This window comes from Serinus canaria, chromosome 7 (genome assembly GCF_022539315.1).
Source record: "Serinus canaria isolate serCan28SL12 chromosome 7, serCan2020, whole genome shotgun sequence".
Taxonomy (NCBI): Eukaryota; Metazoa; Chordata; class Aves; order Passeriformes; family Fringillidae; genus Serinus; species Serinus canaria.
Window position 1 is genome coordinate 26219181 of NC_066321.1, and position 26190 is coordinate 26245370.

The window sequence follows — 26190 nt, forward strand, 5'->3', positions numbered from 1 at the left end:
CGCCAGAACCCCGCCCCGCTCCCGGCCCCGCCGGGCCCAGCGGCGGGGGCCGCCAGCACCACGCGGCCCGGCGCATTGTGGGGCTCGTCACTGACAGCGGCCCGCCGGGGGCTGTAGTTCTGGGCGGGAGCCGAGCGGAAGCCATCGGGGCCCTTCCTCAGTCGCCGCTGTGTTGCATGCGGGGCTGCGGCGGGAAGGAGCGGCGCCGGAGGGAGCGCAGCGTGGGCCGGGTAAGCGAGCACTCGGCGCCGGGCGGGAGCTGCTCTGCCGCCTCACGGGTGCGCTCCGTGCCTCACACCACTGCAGGGGTTAACCCTCCCCTCCTCTCGGCCCTGGGGCCGTTCCCCGTCGGGCCGCGGCACTACCCGGGCTGGAAGGTAGGGCGGGCCGCGCCGGGCGTGCGGCGGCTTTCCTGAGGCTGCTTGGGGTCGGAGCGCGGGGCCCGAGCGTGAGGCGCTGTCCGGGGCTTGCCCCGCGGTCCCGGGCGGAGAAGGAATTCCGGCGCCTGTCCGGGTTGGCAGCTGACAGGACTCTTTTGGCGGTGGTGATGCTTTAATGTAACGTAGCGCTGTGTTGAGCTCTGTCTGTTCAGTGTAAGCGGGGGCGGCGGTGCCCGCAGGCGATGCCGGGGTGACCTTCAGGGGCCCGGGGTGCCCGTCAGCGAGCGGGCTCCCTGGAGGGTCATGTACCGCGAATACGAGGCAGCCCTTGGTGACATCTTAGTTGTTGTCTTGCTTGTGTATGGCAGGCGAGGTAATTTTCGCTGCTAGCAACTTCTTAATCACATTGTTACATTTTTATCAGCTGATCTGTCTGTAAGTGTCATTTACTCTGTAGTTCATGCTAGTGGTGAAATGTATGTGGAGTGGCGTGCTCTTATTTTTGTCTTTAATGCAATCTTCAGCTGTTGCATAGGTGCCTCTTTCTTGGTTATGTTCACAGCTACTGTTGACTGATTATGACAGTCTGATGCAGATATTTGATACACTAATAAATAACTTAAGGTAACACTAGAAAGCAACAGTCGATTTTAGGTTTGTTTTCAGATACTTGTGTTCTTTCAAAAGATGTATCTCTTAGTAAAAATAGGTAGAACTTCTTTTTAATTACATTCTGACACTTAAGCGAAATTGAAAAATAATTATTTTCCATTACATGACATTTTTCCACTCTAGTGGCACTGTGGTTATTAGAGCTGTATCTGTTTATTGAATTTCTGTTATGAATGTCTGAAAATGTAGTTTGAAGAGCATTGGAAAACCACAGACTTTCCTGATGGTGGTTTTCCTCTAATAGTGAGCTCTGGAATTAGTGTTGGGTAGTAGAAGTGCCGTCTTTCAGGAATGATAATTGTGATTTGTTGATTAGTTTTCCAAGAAGACAGAAATAGAGCATTTTCACAGATATGGCTACAAAAAAGAAGACATTCTTTTTTCTGGTTTGATTGCTAGTGATATTCTGGTGACTGAGTCATATAGAAAAGTTTGGTTAATTCTAATACAGAATTATGATTTCAAATGCTGAGCACTGGCTGGGGTGTAGGTCAAGAAACTGAAACTATTTTTTTGGGTGATCAGCCATGCATCAACTGAATGTTAGTGATTTCAGTTAAGTGTTATTCACATTCCCTTCAAGTATACTTTATACAAAACAAGCTTGAGTTTTAAAAGAAGCTGATTACAACCTTTATAATGAAATATTAACAGATAACTTAGCAGAATGAAGCATTAGCAGAATGCCTCGAGCATTTATTGTATTTTATACTCTAGCAAACAAATAGGCAATTCATGATAGTTACTGATTCCTTTGAGATCATAACATAACTACATATATACATCATTTCTTCTAAAAAAAGAAAATTTGTGAGAAAAGATGCATACTGATAGTAATGTTTTGATTGTGCATTTACATAAAAAATTAGGAATTAATAATGTCTTTATAATAAAGTTAATTATAAAAATTAATAATGTCTTTAATAAAGTCATTAATGTACGTAACACTCATAGTTTCAGGCTAAGGGAGACTTCAATTAGGCATTTGCTGGTTTTACATTGTACTAAGGGTGATATAGACAACCTCCAAATGGGTAGGACTTAAATAAATCTTAACTATCAAGCTGTGGTAATCAACAGTATGCATGTATACATGTACATAAAGCATGTATACATGTATTTAACACTTTGGAGAACATGAGCTGTTACAAATGACAGACAAACAGAATAAGTGAGCCTGGTTAGGTGTTACTGTAGATAAAACGGGATGAGGGAATGTTGTGGCCGGCTTCATGATCCCCATGTGATTAATCATTCTCCAAGAAGTGTTCTCCAGCTTCCTCTCTGAAGCCTTTCCCTCATCCCAGAAGAAAAACAATCCAGAAGATGGGGGTGGGATTATTTTGTTTGTTTTCTTAATTTCTTCTTATACTATTTTTTAATGATTGGTTGAAAGTCTGTTGCAGGGTTGTTTATGATTATTGCAGTTGGTTTTAGGATTATGTTGGCATATTCCTTAAATATTTTTTTCCTTACATGAGAGAAACACAGCCACCAAATAGATTTCTGTAGGGATAGTAATGGCTGAAAATAACAGGTGTTAGGCACACAGCAAATATTAATTGTGATAGGCAATGTTTGTGTTCACATAGATTTGTTTTTCAGTTGATAATCCTTTGTCCTTCATCTCCTACTGGATGGTGTTGAATAATTTGGCCACGGCTTGTGAGCACTGGTCCCAGGAATGTTTTGGCAGCAATTCAGTGTGGTCATGTTTGCCATAAGAATAGAACTGTTTCATTAACCTTGAGATGCAGAATGTGTTGATTGCTATTAGCTGGCTTGACAGCATTCCAATTTTAGCAATGGAAAAAGTACTGTGTTAATGACTTAATACAATTTTTTAAATTGCATGCTTACATGGCACTAAAATTTGGCATCTGAGAATAGTATGCTCATTTGTTTGGCTTGCTTGGAAAATGAATGTTGTCTTCTCTCTTAATCAAGTTAGAATCTTCCTTGTTGTTAGAATCTTCTTTGTTAAAATTTTGTTTGTGTTACTTGTGACCTAATGTCTTGCATCCTGGAATTGTACAGAGGAGCAGACCTAGTTTAGTCTTTCCAAGTACTTGTGAGGAGTCAGCTGCTCTCAACAATGAAAAATAGCAGCAATAGCAATTTATTTATGTTGAAGTTTGGATATTGTCAATATAGATGCCAATATTTTGCATATGTTTTTAACTTTTTGTACAAAGGAATAACACATACAGTTGTATGTGGTTTCCAGTTGTAAAGCAACTCCCTCACCTTTCTCATAATTCAGATTTGAATTAGAGCTTCTCTAGTGGTAGAATGTCTTCAGAATTATATTCTATCTTGAGGTGCCCCAACTCTTTCTGCATCCACCTGAGATTGCTCAAAGTAGTACTTTTACAAAGACAAGAACAATTTTCAATGCTTTATAACTATATTATCTTTTTCTAAGATTTTTGTCAGTATTGCTTTTTGAAGTTAATCTTCACTAGAGTCTTCTGACTCACTGAAAGAAAAATTTATAAAATCTCTTTAGAGCAACTTGGATTCTCTAGGGCCGATTCAGAAGGTGCAGGAATGGTTTTGACTTCTACAAGAAGTGTGCTATATGTACCCCAGGTTTCAGGTTTAACTCACTGTTTGGAGCCAAATGATAGCTGAAATGTGAGACACACATTGGAGAGTAAAATTTAATGTAGAGAGTACAGAAACACTAAGATTGGGATGGGGATGTATGTAAAATGTTGTCTGATATTTTCATGTCTCATGAACCTTCCTTGAAGAAAGACTTCTGAGAGCACCCCCCCTGCATATGGGTTATTCTCCAATATTTGAATTTCCCTTATTTTTCCCATGTTCAATTAACCTATTAGTAAAATATGTGAACATCAGTGGGAAATTAGCCTATGAGGGAGTAGGGGAACAAAACTGATAAGATGTAGATCAGTGTAGAATGAATATAGTAAACTGACAGTGGAAATAATCTTTATTTATAAAGATTTAAATCAATACCTGAGAAAGTTTTCTAGCTTCTCTTTTGGACATGTCTTTCTGCATGATTTAACCATTTTAATTTCTAATCCATCTTTTTATAGCATGGTCATATATTTTAAAGCCACATTATAAATTTTATGGGGTTTATTTAAATGTATTTAATCATAGTTTTGACTTGCAGGAGGAATCTGCAGTTAGGAAATAATTTTATAGCTGCAGTGTAGAAGGGTCATGGAGTCACTGTCAGGGTGGAATTGCCCAGTGCTTGAATTTCTACAGAAGTTGTCTCATGGTACAGGAAACTAAAGCTATGAGAAGCACTGGAAATGCAAGCATTAGCTTTTATGATGTTTGCTTATGTAGTAAACTTCTCAAAGGTTTTACAAATGAGTTTGCTTTTTCAGTTCAACAGATTGGTGTTGGCCTAGTGCTCTAGAAAACATTTAGCCAAATCACCTTTTATTTCCCCCCCCCCCTCCCCCAGCCTTTGGCTGAACTGAGATTGACCTGCTACAAATTGTGCTTCTGCTTTGCACTTAGAAGAGAGATTAAAACAAATCTTGAGAAGTAGCAGCATTCATTTTTACATTTTTCAAACAGAAAGGAAAAAGACCAAGTTAGAGTTGTGAAGAAACTGTCCTATGCTGCTGAACTTTGTCTAGCTGTATAGGGACTCTTCTTATTACAAAATAAAGTCATTTGCATGTGTGGATCTACAACAGTCTTCTTAAATGTCCTTTATTATGCTGTATTAAGTTGTTTTAGAGAAGGGGATATGTATAGTTCATGCTTTTCAGCAATCCATTTAAAAAACAGCCTCTAGAAAATTTTTTAAAACTGCTGCTAGAAACATCTATACATTCAGGTAGAAAATGTTTCTGAAATCTCAAGTTTTTCTTTTTTATTAAGGGTTTGATATGCATAATAGTTACAACTGATAAGCAGGCTACATACATAAAGAAATGAATGACAAAACAAGAAGATACTGCACACAAGTATGAGCTGACCTTAATGGAAGAAAGTTCTTTTTTGATCTCCTGCCAAAGTCTACGACCAGATGAACTGGCAGGCTCCAGGCTTGCTTTAAAAAGCTCCTGCACTGTCCATTTTAATCTTGTCAAATAAGAGGTTGCTACAGACAGCAAAACAAACCTCTGATTGTTGTGCTTGGTGATTGGAGGTCTTGGGAAAACTGTTAAGAGCAAATTTTAAATTAATGAAGGCTTTTTAGAGAATTTTATGTTAACTGAGTGCCAGAGGAGGGAAAAGGACACTTGTTTTCTCTTCAGTTTTATAACTTTATGACATCTAGAACTACTGTTTTATATTGAAGGTGGTTCACCAGTCTTGGCAAAGGAAAAGTGTATTTTAACTTCATTAAACTCTTCTGATAGCTTATCTGAATCAGTCACAGTGGTTTCATTTTCTGGTTTACCTGAGTCCCTGCTGAAAAGAAAACACAAATTTTATCACAATCCACAAAGTAAAATTCTGATAGGTCCAATTTTTAATTAACAGACTCCTAAAGGAAAGGAGACTCAAGCAAACGGTTAATTAATTAATTATAGTGCAGAGGGGAAATTCAGACTGAAAGAGACAATGTCACACCAATTTACCTGTCTCCCTTAAAGAGGGAAATCAGTTAAACCTTGGCATTCTCTTTGTTTTATATTTAGGTGATGGGTGAGCTGAGAAGCTGGTGAAGCTTACATGAAACACTTCTACTGATCCATAGCCCAGATGAAATAGGCATGTCCTAAGATGGCAGTAGATCTGGAGTTTGAACCAGCCTACAGAAGTGAGTTGATGCCAGATTTGTGAGTCTCTGTGCCTTGATGGCTCTCACTTACTCTCTCTCTAAACCAAAGCCATCTTTTTACCAAAGCAATAAAGGAATGATGCACAGCTTGATTACAGAATGCTCTTTCCAAGGAAGTGAACTGTGAAGGAAGGACTCATGAGTTTTGATCCCAGGGGCTTGGACAGCATCCCTGGTAAGTTGAAGAATTACTATTACAAATCTTGAATGTGTCTAACATGTCATAAAGCACCAACCTGAAGACAACCTTATGTTTTGTACTGCTTGTTTGATATTGCAGAGGAACAAAAACAGTGACATTAGACTCACTTGTAAAGTCACTGTGCACTATAAAATACTGTTTGTAAAATTTTTATTATCAATAGTCAACATTGGTGTTTTTATCCATTGAAAGGTATTGCAGATAGTATTCATCTTGAGTGGATATCTTGCAAAGATGATCATTGCATACCATTGATATTTTACCAATTTAGTATTAATGTGGGTTTTTTTACAGTAATTGTGATGAGATTAAGAGACACACACAACATAGAAAGAGCTAAACTTTGATTGCAGGGGGTTTAGTATCATGTTTCTCAGAGTGTGATTCCATGAGGATGATAATGAAATTGTATACTTGTTCCCTGATTTCAAATTAGTATTCAGTTGATTTTACTTACTTTTAAGATTGTTTACATCTATGTTCATTATCAAACCAATGCATAAAGCAGAAGAACAAGAAAAATGTGAATTTCCTTCAGAAAAGATAAGTGTAGCAACTATGAAAAGTCAGTGAGACTTTAGCTGGTAAAATGTAGGTTTGTCTTTTAGCTCAATGAAGAGGAAAAGATAGAAATTGAAACTTATTACATACATTAGATTCAGGAAGTTGGAGGGACACAGTATACCATCTTTTCAGGAAGTTTTGGGATCAGCTGGGGGTGAGGAACTTACAAGTATGGCAGTATAAATCAATCATTGATTCAGTAAGTAGTCTGGTATTTTGTCTGGTACAGAATAATTATTTCCAAATCTACCAAAGATTTGTGAAGTATTTTATCGTACATAAACTGTATAGTACTGTACAACACTATTAAATTTTACATATATTTAACAATGCACTATAACTGGCATTTACTCTCTTTCAGATGGGTGCTCCAGTGAGGACCTTCCTGAGGTGGAGCTGGTGGGCATGCTGGAGGAGCAGCTGCCAGATTACAAGTTACGGGTGGACTCTCTGTACCTGTATGAGAATGCAGACTGGATGCAGCCCACGGCTTGCCACGGCCGGCTGCCGGAGGTGGCTTCTCCAGCTCGTGAGGAGGACTCCTTCCGTTACATGAGTGAGTCGGGAGTTATTGCCCCAAATACTGAAGATAAAAATCTACATACACTGTCAGTGTTAATATTAGGAAATGGTCAAATCTGGAAAACTTTGGACAGGTAGAAGAAAAGGCTGATTTCAGGGGACGTGCTTGTGGTTCACGCTGCAATTCTGGTGGCTGATTTAGGATGTTTAATGACTGCCTGATCATCAGATTACAGTCTGAAGTAAGAATGGGAACATGTGATAGTGAAAAAGAGGCAGGAAACTAGAACTGTGCTAGATGAGATGTATACCTCATACAAGAGGTATGAGTGTGAAGCAGTTCTGTTTTCAGGAATGTTGACAGTGCTTTTGTTGATTTGGTGATGTTCCCCTGATGTTTTGTGTCAGTAATGTTTGTGAGGTGCTGTAGGTGGTTTCTTCTGGAGATAGAAAAAGAATGAATGGCAGAGAGGTGAGTACTAGATCAATGTTGATCACTGCCTTCCAGTTCTGAAAATACTAAGTAACTTACTCCTAAACCCATCAAATGATAAAGAGGAAAATGGACAGCTTCAGTCACATGAAGAAACCTGTAATATGTTAAAAAGCAAATGAATAGAAAGTTGCCAAAATAATTGAACGCTTTATTGCCTGTAGTTTCTAAGTGTTTTCTTGTGAAGAGAATGCATTGTAAGAGGATGCATTCTTGTGAAGAGAATGCATTCAGAGAAATGGGGAATTCCTGTTTCTTCCATATATTGGAACTATTGGAACAAACCACAGAGAAGAGTGAACTTGTTATTTATATACAATCTGTAATGATTACCTCTTCCTTGTATATGCCACCTCTAAAAGGGTTTTTTTTTTGGTCATTGTTCTTTGTAGTTTAAACTTCCCAAGGGTGCGTAGCAAAGGAATGACAAAGATTAAAATATCACCTCCCAAGAATGCAGTACTCAACAATTTAGAGTGACCTTGTTATGAGTTGAACTGGAAGGCTTTGAACTCTTAACTGTGGAAAGTAATTGGAAAGCTTCTTAATGTTCATTGCACAGACTGTTTCTGATACTAATATTGCAAGCATAAATGATTTTATAGTTGGGCAAATGCTTTTGTAGTTCAGTGCAAGCAGTTGTGTGATTGGAGGGGTGTGTACTTGTCTCTAAGTGTTAATTACAAAGAGGTGGATCAGAGTCTATCCGTGCCTGACATGAAACGTGGCTCTGCCGAAGCTTTCGGCTCAGCACCTCACCTGCGTGACGAAATGCAGGGCTCCAAAGGACCTTCAGGCAGGGTGAGCTTGCATTTTCAGCCTGCAGGGAGAGGGAGGGCTTTTATCTACAAAGTTTTCATGAAGCCTGTTGTGTATTGTTTGCCTGTCAAGGCACTGCAGAGAGGGCTGTCTTCTTAGTCCTCCCAGAGGGAAGTTCTTTTCAAATAGAGAAGGTGTCCTGAGAAAACAGTAAACTCCTAGTAGGAGTTTTTTAAGCAGTTTTTTAAGGTATAAATGTTTTCTTGTAACAACGACTGAAATTGAATTAAAAGATAGCTGTTAAGCATAACATATAAAATTAATTCTTGTATCATTTAAGAACACTTTTGTAACTGCTGAGTCATGTAAACTCAAGATAAATATGGTTCATGTTTTGCCTAAAAATTGTCCAGACATTGGTTACACTTGAAGTCATAGTAGCTTTTTTGAGACTAATAACCTACAGAGACATACTGGGAGAGTCCCAGACAAATACAGATATAAATCAAATTCTAGTTATAATTATTGTTGAATAACTTTTTAGGTGAAATGTTAATCTTTCTTTGTTGCCTGGAATTGGGAATAATGTGACATGAAGCATGACATGGGGTTTTAGCTGTGTATCTTCCTCCCAGTATATATGTATGGAAACATTTTTCCAAGAGAGAGTGCTAAATATATGGTTTGAATGAATTTGTATTTGAGAAAAAAGCCCCAAAACAGCACTGTAGTTACTGCAGTTGAGCTCCTCCTCTTTTTATGGCTGCTGCTGCCTATAAGAAGGTCTGTCAGTTGGGTTCACATTGGCAGTATTTTCAGTGAAGTGGAAGAATATTTTCTGCTTCAATTGTGCTAGCATAAGAAATCCTGAATTACGAAAGATCTCTCTTTGGAACTACTTTGTGTGTGTGAATAAAAGGTCATGGCACAACATAACAAGAATTTTAACCAAAATGAAGAGTTGCTTGCTACTTTCACTTGGCAAGGTGAGTATTGCACATGCATGTGTTCTCAAGAGGGAATTCTAATAAACTGTGTATAGTTTTGATCCTGTACTGAGGGAAAACACAGAAATTTGTATAGAGCTAAGTTTTAAAGCTGTTGTTTCTGTGATTTTAGTTATCAGAGTAAAGATATTTGCTCTTGATTTTAGGAACTAATCTTACCTGAGTAACCTTGGGATTAGTATGGAATTAGTGTAAATTTTTATTAGAGGGACTGGATAGAAACTTAAAACTTGAAATCACCTGCTAAGAGGAGAGCTGGCTATAATATTCTGCCTGTAATGGCTCTAACTTAGTTCTGTATGTGCAGTTAATTTTCCAAGTACTAATAAGCTAGATGAGTTTGGAGTCCCCCTTTCAGCAGCCAGTATCAGCAACCAAGTAATACAGTAAAATTGTCCTCCAAATGCATTTTATGCTACTGATAGATATGTAAATTTAGTAGAGAATTTCTATTTTTTTCCCTGCTTAGAAATACAATTAGAAATACAATTAGTAAGTGACAATTCTATAAGTTCAAAGCTCCTGCATGCTTAAACAGCATGTGTTGGGTTTTTATGCTTACTCATCTACTAGATGAAAAGCATGTGGTTTGTTACTTTGATATATTTTTCTTTTAAGTTGTTAGAGAAACAGTAAAACTTCTCCTTCTGTGTTGTTCTTCTTGTTCTCCTGTCTTTCAAAATTACAAAAAAAGTTCCTTTTGTTACTAAAATGCAACTTGGATTTGATCTTAGCATAGGTGTAGTGTTATGCTTTAAAAGGTTAATTGTGGGCATTATGTATGTAAAGGGTATAGACAGCTTATATAACAAATGTAAATAAAGTTAGTGTGCACTTTAGCTTGGCACTTTACTATCTCATAACTGAGTCTGCAGTCCTCAAAAAAACAAAGAAAAGAACTGATAATCGATGTATTCAGAGTAAGAATGAGGTTTAAACAAGGTGAAAGAGTGAAGGAAATATTGAGATCAAATCTGTAGTAATCTCATTTTGCAGTCCAGTGATGATGGAATTAATTTTGAAAAACGTTGACTTAAACGGTCAGTTGAAGCTGCTACTCCTGTAATTCTTAAATTTATATTGCTGCCTTCTTCATCTTAATGATCCTGACTTCATAAAGCAAAAATAGCAAATTGCTGTTGAGCTTAGCACAAACATTCATCACCTGGTAGAGAGATACGTAATTCTGCCTCTGAAGAATATTACATTTAAATGGTTCCCTAAAAGGCCTTAGAAAGTGTTAATAGTGAAAAAACTATGGTTGCACATGCATTTATTTTTTGATTGTGGTAGATGCATGGCAGAAAATTACCTATTTCCTTACATTTTAATTCTTTCTCTTCTTTGTTCTCTTTTTTCCCCTCTATATCTTTCATTATCTGTCACTCCAGCTCTTATTGAACTTCCTTCCTCCTCCTTGGATGGATCTCACAAATTTGCAAAAGGTAATTAAGGTGCCTTTGTTACTATCATCTTTTTATCAAGACACAAACTAGAGCAGACCAATGCTTTGCAGTTCTAGCACCGTGTTTTGTTCAGAGGTGTCACTGATTTTTCATTTGCTTTGCTGATTCCTCACTCAGTCCTGTTTTTCCAATCCTGATGTTTCTGTTTTTTAATAGCTTTGCAAACTCTTCAAACATTGAAATCACTTGATTACTAAGATAGTATTTACTGCTACATCTAAAACTCAGACATACTTTATCTCATTTCTTCTTAATTTTTCCAAGATGGTCAAGCCCTTAATAAATGCATTTTCATGACTTGTCTCAGGGGTCTCCATACTTCCTGCATACAGCTGTCACACAGCCTAGTGGGAATTTTGCTTCAGGGTTAAAGTATGTGTTGACCTATATTTGGATATTCTCCAATATACTCCTCCTTCTCTCCCCAGCAGGCTGGAGGATTTAATTGCTTAGCTGTATTCAAAAAGTTGTTCTTAGGAGTTTTTCTAAATTTGAAAGATGTGTGAGCACCTCAAGTCTTAGTTAACATTGCTGAAAGGTGCAAATGTTGAATACCTCTTTTATCAGTCTACCAAATGAGTATTGTTTCACATTTCTGAAGTTGAAGATGCATTTTCATAGCCTCTGCTAGCTTCATCAGCCAAGTACTGTATTTGTATATAAACAACATCCTCTGAGTTCAGCTCTCCCACTTCCCACAATCTTCTTGTCTTTCCTTCAATAAAATAAGCATGTTTGTCTCTCTTCAGTTCTTGGCACAGATAATGTGGAGCAGAAAGACTACGGTGAAGCTGAGATGGTCAAGCGTCTGTTAGCTGAGGTATGCTTGTCTCTGCTGTGTTAATGCAGTTGAGGGAGGGTTTTATTCAGCTGCTGACCATTTTGATTCAGTTATCTTCAAGAGCTGCTTTTCAAACACATGGGTAATGAGAAGCTGCCTGTTTGCTTGCACAACCTCAGAAACAAAATGTAACAAAACTGTGGGCACCCATGAAGCCAGTGAGTATAAGAAAGAAACAGATTTTTTTTGGTTTCCTGGTGCTCCTCTGCTTCTACCCTTTCACCATTGTTTAAGCTGAGCAGTCTGTTCTGGAGAAAGTGTCACTGAGAAGGCCACAAGTGTGATTTTTGTGTGTGTGTGTGATGCAACAGAGCCCACATAATCTTTGTATTTGCCACAAAGCCCAAAACTGTCCCCAGGTTTGGTGCTTTACCCTTCTGTTACTGCAAATGGCTGTGGAAGAGAATATGCTGTATCAAAAAACACATTTATGAATGTGTTCTGGATCCAAGTGATGAAGCATTAATAATTTTCTAATAGTGTTGATCATTCGAGAGTAAGGGGGGATCTCAGAGTGCTGGTGCATCGAGGGGAATATAAAACTACTCTGAATTTAAACCTTACATGATCAAAAGGAAACATTTTTTTTCTCATTTTGTGAGCAGAAAGATCGGGACCTGGAACTGGCAGCGCGAATTGGACAAGCCCTCCTTAAGCGAAACCATCTGTTGATGGAGCAGAATGAAGCCCTGGAAGAACAGTTAGGACAAACTCTAGACAGAGTAAGTGGTTGCTTTTTTTTTCTTTTTTTTCTTTATTTAGATTTTTTTCCATTTTTTTCTTTCTTTTTTTTTTCCCATTTATGATGGTGGTAAGAGGATTAAGAGAAATATATCATTTTGGGGTGATTGGTGCTCTTGGACTACAGAAGTGTGCTTAGATGTCATTCTTCTAATCATTGTTGAATCGCTTTTTGCAGTCCAGGAATTGAATATGAAGACAACATACTGTAATTACTGAGGAATTATGAGAGTGTTAGATATCATTAGGGTATATCAGACCATAATTCTGATTTCTCACCATTAAACTAAAAATGGACTAATATTAGTCAAAATAAGTGATTCTATCTGACATGAGCTGCTACATAACTTCACAGGTGAGGAAACAGACAAAAAGTGAGCTGGTTGATGGGGTGCTTACACTGAGAGTAAACAAATGAATAAATAAAATGTAATGAAAAGTGAATTCTGATCAAGATCTTCACTCCATCTCTTCCTGTAAGCACAAATTCTTGATCCAACCTTTTCTTTGTTTTTTTTTGTCTTAGAAAAATAATTAAAAAGTTGACAAATAACTCTGTGGTCAAGAGGTGTAGTGTAAGCTACAGTGAAATGGATTTAGTTGCTTGTATAAAACAGCATGCTGGTGACAAGGATGTACTCATAATCAGCTGTAGGACAGCATAAACTTAGGTATTCATATAAAAATGTGGATAAGCAAAATAGATTTTATCTAAATCAGATCTATCTCTTCTTTTGTTTTTAATTGTCCTACAGGTCATTTAATGTGCGGACTGGAAGGTACCACTCTTGATCAATGTAAATAGCTGTCTCTCAATCCTTTTCTCCAGGAACTCAGTAATTCAGAGTAATGGTCATAATCAAAATGATAGCTAGCATGTTAAAATAAAACAGTGTATTGAGGCAGCTAGAAAATGATTTTGCAGTAAACTATTTAAAAAGTAGGTTCTGTTGTTCATTTTTGTGGTGTCTTGAATTTTTGGTCTCCCTTGCTGTGGTAAAATTATGATTTTGTGATCTTCCTGTAAATAAATGGAGGTGTGAGCTGTTCAGGAGCAGTGATGTTCTAGAGGCTGCATAAATAATACAGTATGATATTGTGTATGTAAAGTGTACTTCACGTGGTGGTGATCCTCACTTGTCCTAGGTTAACCAGCTGCAGCATGAGCTGTCAAAGAAGGATGACCTGCTGCGTATCGTTTCCATCGCTTCTGAGGAGAGTGAGACGGATTCCAGCTGTTCCACACCCCTGCGTTTCAACGAGTCTTTCACAGTCTGTCATGACCCATTGCAGCTGGATGTCCTGCAGGATAAACTGCGAGAGCTGGAGGAGGAGAACCTGGCTCTGCGATCCAAGGTATATCCGACTGACAGCACGTGCTGTCTGTGCTGAGTGGGAAACAAATCAGAGTGTTCAGAATCCAGCAGCAGGGTTTCTCTTAAAGCACGTGGCTGTTTGTGTCACTGTATGCAAATCATTCCTGAGCACGCTCCCTCCATGCCCACATCCTTCTGTTTCCTTCATTCCTCACTGCCTCCAGAGTTCTTTGGCAGTCTGTTTTCAGTGCAGTTGTGGTACATGAAAAAGCGTTGAAAGATAGGTAAGCACCCAGCAGAAGTACCAGGACACATCAGGCCCTCAAGCTCATGCAGTTTGTTTTGACATAAATCTGACTGCAATGAGCAGGAGTATTTGGGGAATTCTGTTCTGTTGCCATTGTTTTTATCAGAAGAAATTTAAGGGTTAATAAGCTTCCACTTAAATTATTTTAAAGACGCACTTAGTCATGACTATGTGATTAATTTCTCTGTTTTAATTGGTCTTTCATGTGTGTAAAATTTGAATGGCACTAGAGATGCCATTAGAAGGATAGAGACTAAATGGCCAGACAAAAAATGGCTAGAAAATGGAACCAACAGCAAAGGTTCCAAGAACTGGAATCAACAGATGCAGTGCCTTTTCTTTGGTTGTGAAGAGTGGGACTTATAAAATAGGACATTGTTTAAAACTGTGTTATTTTTGTTGCCTTTAAGAAAAGGGAGTGTTGTTTGTAAGAAAGGTGAGGATTGTTTATTTTGTGTGTGTGGTTTTTGATTTTTTTTTTAATGTGAGCCTTTCCCAATATAAGCTTGTTGTACCAGTACTACATTAGATTCCTTTAATGTCAATATAATACACTTCTACCCTTGTTTTGTCTCCAGAAAACTCAGCCTGAGATGCAAATTCTTCCTAAAACTCCCTGACACCAACTGGATACATTTAGTAGTGCTGTAGGATAACAAAGAAAAGATCAGATTGCCTTTATTTTGCTCCTAAGTATATGATGGCACAAGTTTACAGAAGAGCCAGGTCTCAATCATTCTGTGATATAACCTTCAGTGAACTGAAATAGCCTCAATTACAATAAGCCTCTATTTGCTTTTTTATTTCTTTTCATGTGACAGCACTATGTAAAGAAGTGTATTTGCCTGCACTTGTGTAAATGTACTGTTTGCTGGGATAATCTTTAAAACCATTTGCTAAGTTTTACAGTGTGAGTCCTTTACTGGCAAACAGTCCTGAGTGTAGAAGACTTGTCTGCTAAATTTAATATTACCATCCTCACAATCAAAAGAGAAGTGGGAATCTAGAGTGCTTCGTATTGTTTAGATATGTTGTGATACTCAGTCTCTGGCCCAGAAAATTTAGTCTAAATAGACCAAGTTGGGAATATGGAGGAAAGCTGTTCTATTAAGAGCTTTTCAGTGTCATAAGAGAGTTGGCTAACATCAGTCAGTTTTCAAGGTTTTTTTATTACTTAAGTTTTTTAAAGCAGATTAAATTGCTTATTTCTGATTTCTGTCTTGGTTCACTTTCCCTACCAAATTACATCTTTTTGCAACAATTTTTTACTAGAGACAAGAGATCAGGCTTTCTTCATGTGTCTATCTGTCTTTCACATAAAACACCTGCAAATTCTGGGAAACAGGTTATTGTGGAAAACACAGTTGCATAGAATTTTTAAAGAGAGGGGAGGCTCTTCAGTTGCAAGAATTTTAGAAGTAAAAATTGATAACTTTATAGATAAACTGAAATTTTTATTGATAAATGAATAATTTTCTCAAAGGCTTACCATCTGAAGTCAGAAACCATTACATATGAAGAGAAGGAGCAGCAGCTGGTCAATGACTGTGTCAAAGAACTCCGTGAGTATCCAGGCTGCTTTTTGCAGTGGCAGGATGGCAGGTGAAATACCTGGTGCCTACACCTTCTTAGTTAGTCCTGAATCCAAAAATGGGCTTCAGTAATTTATGCCAATCATTGAAGTCTTGCCCTTTGCCCAAGTGCAAGGTGTTTCTGTATTTCATTAAGTTTCACTCTGGCATTCAAATTCAGCTGTGTGTGTCATGTTTAGAAGGGGAAAATGAATATAAGAGGTGATGTCCATAACTTTCTAAACTGAAGCCTACAGACACTAGATAATCAACAAAATATTCTCCGTGTATATTCAGCACACTTGACACTGAAATAGCTCATTGTGTAGAGTCTTAGAACTATGAACACATTAGTTTTAAAATATATGTTATGAACCAAAGCATTTAAATTAGCAAGTGGCTTAATGTGTCTAGAGCAGTTGTTTGTATTTGCTTTGGGGACTGCTTATTTGCAAAGAACTGCAGCTACTCTTACATAAATGCATGCTAAGTATTCTGAAACAATAAATAACAATATCTTTTTTTATCTGTGGTCATTTGATATGTACTACTTCCTTTGTGCATAATAACCTTAAAGTATATGTAAGGTTATTTTTTTCTCTACAACCCCCATAAGGAAGATGGGTTGCTGCTCTATTTTTCTTGTTACAGATGGCCCTAAAATACTGTTAATTGATACTTAGTTGGTTAATTTACTCTGATCCCACTGAGAAAATATGCATCTTTTGTAAATAGGAGTTAGTTCAAATATGTTCTCCTATTTTCCTTCAGTCAGAATGTCTGTGAGTTCACATTTTTATTCAATTCTATAGCATGAGTAGGCATGCTAGGTAATTTAGATTCACATAAAAAAATCTTCTCCTGAAGCTGTGTTTCCTACAGCTTTAAAATTTGCATTTTCAGGAAAAAAAGGTACCTGACTGAGCTTAAATGCTCACAGGCCCATGAGGAGGGCCTTGTTCTACAGTAAATGTGTGAGCTACAACAAGCACTGAAGTTGTAGGGTGACCTTTATGCAAGATTGATCAGACTTTTTTAATGACTTTGCAATGTTTTCAGGGCAAGTGTACAGACAAGGCTAACTGCATAAAAATATTTCAGCTCTTGGAGTTGCTTTGTCATCTCACTTGCTAAGCGCTTGCTAAAAGGAAAAAAAGAATCAGGGAATTCTATTCAGTGGATCTTTGGGGAATAGATAGTGACTAGGATCAAGAGTGTATGTTACAGTTGACAAGGTTTGACAAAATGCCTTTGCTTACAGTGGGAGTTAATAACAAGATTAATTCAGAACCAGACTTTTCCAGCATATTCCAAGTCTGGCCTTGGTCATGAGTCATTATGTCATTTGAAATTTTTTTATTGTGGTCATTTCACATACTGATCATGTGTATTTCAGATTTTGCATGCTTAGTTCTTAATATGTTATACCTGCATTTGAAGTTAACTCTTTTTCCTCCTTCTCCCCACTGTTAGTCTTTTCCTCATGGATGTTCTAAAGCACCTACTTTAATGTAATATGAATTGATTTCCTAAGAGAATTGGTGGTTTTGCAGGTTGTTGTTGACTTTCACTCATCCTTTCTGGGATTTAGGTTTGGCTTGGGGTTGTTTTTGTTTGTTGGTTTGGTTGTTTGTTTGTTTGTTTGTTTGTGGGTGTTTTTGTTTTGTTTTGGTTTTGTTTGTGGTTTTTGTTGGGGGGGGTGGGGTTTTTTTTTGTTTTTTTGTTTGTTTGTTTGTTTTTTGTTTTTTTTTTTTTTGGTGGGACAAGGTCCTGACTAAGTTCCTTTTATGTTTTGTAGGGCAAACAAATGCTCAGATTTCCAGGATAACAGAGGAGCTGTCAGAGAAGAGTGAGGAGGTGATTCGCTACCAGGAAGAGATCTCGTCCCTTTTGTCCCAGATTGTTGATCTTCAGCATAAACTCAAAGAAGTAAGGGAATGCTGATAAAGTGTCCATGTGTGCACAGGGGTCTGTGCAGCCTGTGTGTGCCAGTGCTCACAGCAGGCAAAAATTGACTTGGCAAGCCACGGGGTTGAATTGCAAGAGAGTGGCTGTTCCAGGAAAGTCTGGCAGAGGATCAGTCTCTCGGGCTCAGAAAATGATGAGCGCCTTTTTGTGCTTTCAGAATGTGATTGAGAAGGAGGAGCTGAAACTTCACTTACAAGCCTCCAAAGATGCTCAGAGACAACTGACAGCAGAGGTACTTAAGACTTCTATAACATACATTTTAGATAAATGTTTGGGATGGAATACAGGAGAAAGAAAACAGGGAGAGTGGAAACTACTGCTTTTTAATTATGTAGGATTTTAATCTTTCGTTGTGTTAAGTCATATGATTGGAGGGAACGAATAATTATGTTACTTAACCCTACACAAATATTTTTGTAGTTCACAAGAGTATAAAAGGCAAGGAGCGTGTTTCAAATAGGGAGGTCTTACTATTTTTAGTTACGAGAAAAAGAGTGCTTTAGTGGGAATGTTACTGATTGTATCAACAGTAATATTGTATCAACTGTGGCTCATTAGATTTTAAGGCAGTTCTCTTTTTTTTGCTTCTTTTGCATCAGTAGTGTATTTGCATTTTTTTCTATGTAATTTCCTTTGAATTTCATCATACTTTTTCCTCTTTTGAATCTTTGTGCTTTGTCACTAAAACTGCTATGGGTGCTGTGCTGACTGTTGTCCATTCCAGTTGTGGGCATGTGCCCTGCAGCTGAAAGAATCCTACAGTGTCAAATCAGCCATTGTAGGTTGCTGTAGGACTTCATTCAGTTTCACTCTGTCTTCTCTCTGAAGAGATCATGTGATGGCCTCTCTTCTCTTGCAGCTCCATGAGTTTCAGGATCGGAATGCAGAGTGTCTGGGGATGTTGCACGAGTCCCAGGAAGAAGTGAAGTTGCTGCGCAGCAGAGCCAGCTCTGTCGCTTGTCTCTGCCACTCTCAGTCCCGTGGAACATTTCCTGTGGTAACCAGCACCTCTAGCATGGCACACACAGCTGTGGCAGTGAGCAGCTCTAGGAGCACAACAGCCTTTGCAGGAACTGCAGCCAGAACTACTTTGCAGTAGGCAAAGGAGCTGATCTGATGGTTTTTCAATTCTTCAATGTGTACACTTGTGAGAAATTTAGGAAATTAGTTAGGAAACTAACTGTTCACTTGACATACTGTGACACTGCCATTATTTTTCCTTTTTATGTGCCATTTCTGTTTAATAAGGGAATTGGCATGTTCTGTAGCTATGCTCAGTTGTGCTAATGTCTTGTTTGATGTGGGTGTGAATTTTATAACTCAACAGTGTTTCTTTAAGAAACAGAGCATCTCACATACTCAAAATATCTGGGAATTCTTCAGGTTTTGATTGGTTGCTCTGTGTGTACAGAATCACTCATGTACACTTGTAAGAAGTGCTCTTAAAATTTGTAGCTTAACTAAAGCAACCAACATACAGAGTCCATAAATAAACCCAAAGAAAAAGCAGATGTTGCTAACGAAAACTGAACCCATCCTGGTTACACATGGGTGTAGTTATTGTGGAAAACTGTTCCACGTGCCCTTCCTTCAGAGGCAGAAGGGTTTGTCCAAAGTATACTGATACTGGGCAAACAAATGCTGATTGTTAAAAGTAATTTTTACACATATTTTCTGCTAAAATTGTCAGAAGGAAGACTTGAATCTAATTTGTCAACTCTTATGGTTTCCATTTTTCTCTAGGATTCCCTTGCAGCAGAAATTGAAGGGACAATGCGGAAGGAATTGAGTCAGGCTGATGAATCTCTTCTCTCCAAGCAAAAGTATGTTTTCAGATCTCCATGTGGTATTTTGATATTTTTCCATAGACTTGTATTAATTAAGGTGAAACTGATCTCTGGGACTCCATAAATGCATATATTCCCTCTATAATGTTTTCATTGTAAGTAAAAAAAGGTTTGTAGTATTTGGTAGTCTTTTCAGTTTTGAAACCTGCTATTCTTACTTGATTCTATGAAGAATCAAGTAATAACAAAATTATATAATAAGAAGAAATTATAAATTACAGAAATGATAAATTATAAAAATTAAACTATAAATTATAGAAAATATAAATTATTAAATTATATAATAATAATAATGTAGTAATAACAAGAATCAAAATAACATCCTTGCTAAAAGGATGTTATTTCATTCTTCTTTTGAGGCTTTTTGATCCAAATTCTCTGATGCACAGTACTAGTTTTACTCCTTTTAATGCTTATAGAAAAATTGCTGGACAAATGAGATTGTGGCTGAAAGATATGTAACAGTTTTCAAAACCTTGAAGACTGTTCTTGGATCTTATAATTCTGAGCAAGGAGTAATAAACCAAATATGTGTTTCTGAAAGCATATACAAATTAAATAAAATATATACTTTTGAATAGGCTAAAGCAGTTATCAGTAGAGGTTCAGGTCTTTCAGGTAAAGAAGTGGTAATTCTGATACTTAATAGAGTAGATCTCCTGAAGACATTAATGTTTTGGGCAGTTATGTTTTTCTGAATATCTTTTTAGTGGGGTCTCCACAGACTTTTCAAACTTTGATTTTCAGAGATTCTTCTTTCTATATCTTTTTTGCTTCTGAAAACCACATTTGTTTGTTTGTCTTTTCCCCAGGGATCAACAGAAGCGAGTGTTTGACACTGTCAAGGTTGCTAATATCATCCGTGGCCGCTCCCCATCCTTTCCTGCCCCATTGCCAATCCCTGGATCAAATCGCTCGAGTGCTGTTATGACAGCAAAGCCCTTCCAGTCTGATGTGCACCACTTGGAGAGCCATGCACGGGTGGTCCCAGGGAGCAGCTCTGAGAAGAATTTGAAGTAAGAAGCAATGCTTGTTACCTTCTTCTGAAAAGAACTGATTCAAAACTAAACCCATAGAGAAATAGTTAATTTAATGGGCTTAAAATCTGTTATTATTTCATGTTTCTCACAGAGATGCTCACAGTCCTGGCCAGCCAGGAACACCTGGAGACAATGACCTGGTCACAGCTCTGCACAGGCTCTCCCTGCGTCGTCAGAACTACCTGTGTGAGAAGCAGTTCTTCGAGGAGGAGTGGGACCGAAAAATGCATTTGCTGGCTGAGCAGAAAGAAGAGGCTAGTGGCTGCAGTACACCAACAGAAAGCTCTTTTTCCCCAAGTACAAACTCAGAATTCACAGATCTCTCTGCCAGCTCTAGTAATCTCCGTGTTCTCTTACCAGAGAAGTTGCAAATTGTCAAACCAATTGAAGGTAAGAGGATGATCTTCTTCTCTCATTAGCAGAAAAAGATTTTATATTTGCCAGCTAAATCATAGGTGTGATGTGCAGTAATAGGAAGCAGCAGTATTGGTAGGCTCCACGCCAGTGTCAGGCTGCTTCTTGGCATTGCTGTCCCGTGGATGTGTGGATAACAGTGTGGGCACCAGCCAGCTGCACTTGGTTTTATAATGCATTCTTGTAACTTGATACAGTAGTAGGTAATGGCTCTCTGAATCTCTTCTCTTTTGTCACACAAGGATCTCAGACTCTATTTCACTGGCAGCAGCTTGCTCGACCCAACCTTGGCACCATTCTTGACCCAAGACCAGGTGTTGTTACTAAAGGCTTTACCCCTCTGTCTGATGATACCACATCTGTGCACCACATCTCTGACCTGGAGGAAGATGATGAGGAAGAGGGTGAAGGAGGTATAACATTTCAAGCACAACAGTCCTTCCCAGAGGAAAAGAAATGTGCATTGGCAAAGCCAGTGGCAGGGATTTTCCTGCCACCTATTACTTCAGCAGCAGTACCACTCACTGGTAAGAACCATGGTTAGTGTTCCTGAGTCTGTTTAGCAGTGTCCTTTTCTCTATGGAAAGTGTTTGTGTGGTAATGCTGTCTTTGCTGTTCTTGTTCTTTACATCAAAAAAAGGACTCAAAAAATTAGTGGTGATAATAACATTGTCTTAAACTTTGATTCATTCTTTTATGTCTTTATTTTTACCCTTAATGGATGTAAATTCTTCACATTGCAGCCTCAAATCCAGGGAAGTGTCTATCTTCAACAAATTCCACATTTACCTTCACTACCTGTAGGATCCTTCACCCATCTGATGTCACTCAGGTTACTCCCAGGTATGAGGAATAACACTGCGTAGGTTTAAACAGTTACTTTCTGGCTTTTGATACATGGACCAGTTTTAAAAATACTGAGGCAGTTAGGCAACATATAGGATGTTACTAATAAAAATAATTGTAATTATGAAGGAAAGCTTGGAATTCTCTGTAGTGAGAGTTAAAACAAGTTAAGGTAACTTTAAGTAAATTTTAACTCTTAAGTAGCAGTTGCCTTGTATCATACAGCTGTTGGGGAAAAAAGATTCCATGATGATTTATTTTCTGATTCTGTTATTTTTTTCTTTTTATTAACTGGACAAGTATGTTAATATTCTAGCTAACAGAGTACAGGTGATCACAGAAGGTAAATTCATTGGTACTTTGCAGAACAATAATTCTGAGTACTGAAGCTGTCACAGCTGATAGCAATAGTTAAGGCTTTTCTTGAGTCTTCTATATACTAAAAGTCAAATGAAGAGCAGGTATAAAAATGTCTAATGTGTGTACATTCTCTGTTTAATTTTTATTTTCTTTCAGCTCCATGGGTGCTTCATTTTCACTAGGGAATACTGGCAGCAGTACTGGAACCCCAGTAGTGAGCACTCCAGCCATTCCTTACAGACTAAGTATTGGAGAATTTCTTACCAACAGAAGAGACTCAACTACTACTTTCAGCAGCACAAGCAGCCTGGCTAAACTTTTGCAAGAACGAGGCATCTCTGCCAAGGTTTACGACAGCCCCGTGTTAGAAAAACCGCCTTTGCTGCAGCCCTCCCGAACTCTTCCCATTCCTTCCACTCCACCAAATTCTCCTTCGCGTTCACCTTGTCCTTCCCCGCCGCTCTTTGAGCCTCGAGTGCATCACTCAGAGAATTTCCTGGCTTCTCGGCCAGCAGAAACGTTTCTGCAGGAAATGTATGGCCTAAAGCCCTCCCGTACCACCCCGGATGTAGGCCAGCTGAAGATGAGCCTCGTGGACAGGCTGAAGAGGCTGGGCATTGCCAGGGTGATCAAGCCCCCTGAAACACAGGACCGTGGCAAGAATCAGGGGCCAGAGGCTGGCTTGCAGAGGCAGGACTCAGCTGGGTTTTTAAATGCAGGTAGCAACTTAATGGCAGGACTGAGAAGAAACCAGAGTCTTCCAGCCATGATTGGAGCACTGGGAGCTCCTGTTTGCACACAGTCATCAAAAATGGATATACTAAAGGAAGACTAACTGGCCTGAAAGGTGTTTGACTTAGAGCACAGTAAATAATTTGAGGGATGAACATCCAGTACAGGCATTGTTAGGTGTGTTACAGAAGTGTTGGAGAAGGCATGTGCATGTTAAAAGTGTGGGAGAGACAAGCGTTGGGACCAAGGAGCAAAGGAACATTGCTTGGGTTTGAGGAAGAAGGTTTTTGTGAGATAGAAAGGTAAAACCAAAGCTTTATTTCAGCATCTTGTCTTAACTTAGTCAGAAGTGAAGACTATTGTTGACATTTTCAGTGTTTTAACCTTTTAACCTGTGTGTGTAGGCATTTTTTTCCCCATCATACACCCATAGTATTTACTAGTTGTTTGCAGTCAGACTACATAATTTAAATATAATATTAAACTAACAATCAGTCTGACCCAGCATTAGCAGCCCAAGTTCCTCTCTGCAGCAAACAAATATGAAAAAACTTTGATTTTTTTTTCATTCTTTTATTTTCCATTTCAGAAACTGTGCTCTTTTGAACTCTTCCTCCCTTTGAGAAGCAGGGGAGAGAATCTTTAGCTCTGTGTAAGAAAGTAATACTTCAGTTTACAAACACAGGATTTATATTTTGAAAGAGTGCAATTGTGTTAGTTAGGTATTAACAGAAGTTAATTCCTTTCCAGAGCTTGTGAACAAAGCACAGAGAGAAATGTGCAATGAATAAGAATTAAGAAGCAGAAAAGTGTGTGCATCCAGCTAAGAAATCTTTCCAAAGTGTAGTGTGCATCTGTTTAAATAAGGATAGTTTTGTGTGCACACACACACACAAATATCTCAGGCACATTTCAGCATTGCAAAAGGAAATAAACCCTAGGTGCTTGATTCAGGGTTTCTTTTTAAAGACTTAAATGGAGAGCATTTACTTCAAGGAAATTGTTGGAAGTTCAGAAAACTGCCTCTTGTCTTGCCAAGTACACATTCTGTATATTTGAGAGTTCTCAGTAACTTTATGCCTTTCATTCAATTATTTCTCATTTCAAGCAGGATTTTGTTTAAAAGATTTCATTAAGAGCAAAATTTGCCAGTCTCTATATAGAAACAGGAAGAAAAAAGCTAGTGTTCTTTGTAGCATTTTAATGAATATTGAAATCCAGTGATCAGTCAGGGGGTGTGGTTCTGAACATAGCTGGGGCAGACTTTCCAACTCAGAAAAGAACTTCATTTTAGAAATCTGGTTTCTGAGTGTTAATTATAAAAATATTACTGCCCATGCTGCTTTTTTGATTCCTTCCTGTCTAAGGTTCTAATCATAAGTGAACAATCTACAACAGATGTTTTGTGTAACTTAACAAAAAGTTGTCTTTGCTAGTGACCTAAATAGAAACAGCTTCTCAGTCTTCATATAAATTTTCACTGTACCTATCAACATGATAAAATTATTTGTTTCCATACAATTAGATTAAGCAGTCAAGTTTACCTTGCCTGTTACCATGTAAGTTGGGTATAGCTGGCAGCTGTCTGGGGGTGTGGTGTGAAGCATCAGTGCAATCACACTGATTTGCATTTGCCATCAGGCAAGTCTCCACAATCAGCACCCCCGTTGTTGCAGGGGTGAATGGAGTAGGGCAGGAAAAGAAAGCTTCTTAACGTTGTTTATAGGAAATTTGTAACGTGGCCTTTCTGATTTTACAATGCTTTAGATCTTGTGATGACTCTTTGATATTTTTGTTTTGTAAAAGGAAAAGGAGTAACCACTTCAAACTTGCACAGGGATTCTTAGCAGCAGCTTGTCTGTCAGCAGCGCACAGAAATATTTCGGAACTCCTGGAGTTGCCTCTTGCTCTCTAAGCAAAATCTTACACTTACAAAAGGTGAATTTTATTTAAAAGACTATATACGGGTTAATTTTGTTTTTTAAGTGAAAAATATTTAATTTTTTCATGTAAGTATTTATGTTTGTATGTACTTAGCTGTGCATGGTGTCTTGCCTAGCTACATAAGAGTGAAAGGAGGGAGTGCCATGTTGGTCTCCAGTGGCCTGGGATGGGTATGTCTGCAGTGTATCTCTGACTTTCAGGGAAATGAGTTAGCAAAAGCTTAGACAGTTTGGTACCAACAGAGAAGCGTGTAGCATATCAAAAGTCCGTCCATTTTATGTGTTTATTGTAGGAATACCTGAGTTACAGATAAATTTTTGAAGGTACTACACTGTGTTTCTAACCGGCTTCATAAGATAACTCCAGCCACTGGATCAGCAGAGTAGCAAATCAGCTAAGGCAGAATTCCTTTGGCAGACCATGGTTCAGGTAAAACTAATCTACAAGCATATAAATGAAATGCCTGTGTCTCTTGGGGATGTTTCCCTATTCCATAGCCCAGCAATATAAACTGGCTCAGTTCAAACAATGCTGTGGATGTTGAGAGGTCGGTTTGTTCTGTAGCTGAGGTGTCTCATCAGATATTTACATAAGGCAAAAAGAAAATGGAAGAATCTCTATACCATGGTGTTTGTGTGTGTTTACCCAATTGGTTGATGCTGTGGTGCAGTGTTGTTCAAATTCTGTCATGCATTTATGCCTTTGGATAGTCATGCACAGTTTGGATATACATGCCTGGCTTGCAGTAACAGGGAAAATTGATGCTTCTTCCAAGTTTACCATTTTGTGCCAAAACCTAGAAGATAAACTTTTTTTTAACAACATGTGTTTCTGAGAACATTTTAGAAGTTACCATGATTCTAGGAATTATTTGGCTTTCATTGTCTCCCATAAGAGGGGTGAGAGGTGACAAACTTGCCTGGCTGACATCCTGCACCAGATCTTTTGTTTCAGTAGAGGTAGACCTAGAAGGAATGGAGAGTTACATTTTGGCAGGGTTCTGTTATCTTGCAGGTTTGAGTCAAACACAGATGCTAGAAAGGACTTAGCGTGCTTGTGCAAGTTATGAGACAGAAGGGAATTCTTGTATTTACCTTATTCCGATTGTCTTAAAGCACAAACTTAAATCTTTCTAGTTTCACTGTTTGTTTTTAATAAACTCAGTGATACCTGCATGCTCAAAATACCTGTGATCAAAGTTAAACATCTACTGCAGTCGACTAGCAACAGAGAGGGAAGGAAAATAATTGTGTTTGGGCTTCATTTGGCTGTTACATGAGGGGATTACACACAGTGTTTGAACAGTCTGGGATTTTCATGGTATTTTTTCCATCTGCTTTTTGCACTTACTGTTGTTTCATAGTGGAATGTAAATTTGATAATAAACATGTATAACATGCCATTTTTCAGTA

At 38.3% G+C, this 26190-nt stretch overlaps 1 protein-coding gene across 2 annotated transcripts; it reads left to right on the forward strand.

Annotated features, from left to right (window-relative positions):
- Window positions 1-63: 63 nt before the first annotated feature.
- TRAK2 (trafficking kinesin protein 2) lies at window positions 64-26190 on the forward strand. Of its 2 annotated transcripts, XM_030241423.2 has the most exons (17): window positions 64-230; window positions 5696-6013; window positions 6966-7160; window positions 10777-10830; window positions 11601-11671; window positions 12298-12414; window positions 13580-13789; window positions 15540-15618; window positions 17426-17556; window positions 17753-17827; window positions 18455-18592; window positions 19339-19418; window positions 20255-20458; window positions 20574-20872; window positions 21139-21423; window positions 21640-21739; window positions 22259-26190. In XM_030241423.2, the coding sequence occupies exons 2-17, from the start codon at window positions 5977-5979 to the stop codon at window positions 22935-22937; spliced, it is 2754 nt and encodes a 917-aa protein (XP_030097283.2). In that variant the 5' UTR covers window positions 64-230; window positions 5696-5976; the 3' UTR covers window positions 22938-26190. The 2 variants fall into 2 exon arrangements, with proteins under 2 accessions (XP_030097283.2, XP_030097285.2); XM_030241425.2 differs by lacking the exon at window positions 10777-10830.

What these genes read in the sequence shown, in the direction of transcription:
- TRAK2 (XM_030241423.2), top strand. Translation starts at nt 5,977, where the DNA reads ATGAGTTTTGATCCCAGGGGCTTGGACAGCATCCCTG. An exon ending in ACCTGGCTCTGCGATCCAAG is followed by an intron (nt 13,790 to 15,539) that starts GTATATCCGACT and finishes ATTTTCTCAAAG; the next exon opens with GCTTACCATCTGAAGTCAGA. An exon ending in TTCAGCATAAACTCAAAGAA is followed by an intron (nt 17,557 to 17,752) that starts GTAAGGGAATGC and finishes TTGTGCTTTCAG; the next exon opens with AATGTGATTGAGAAGGAGGA.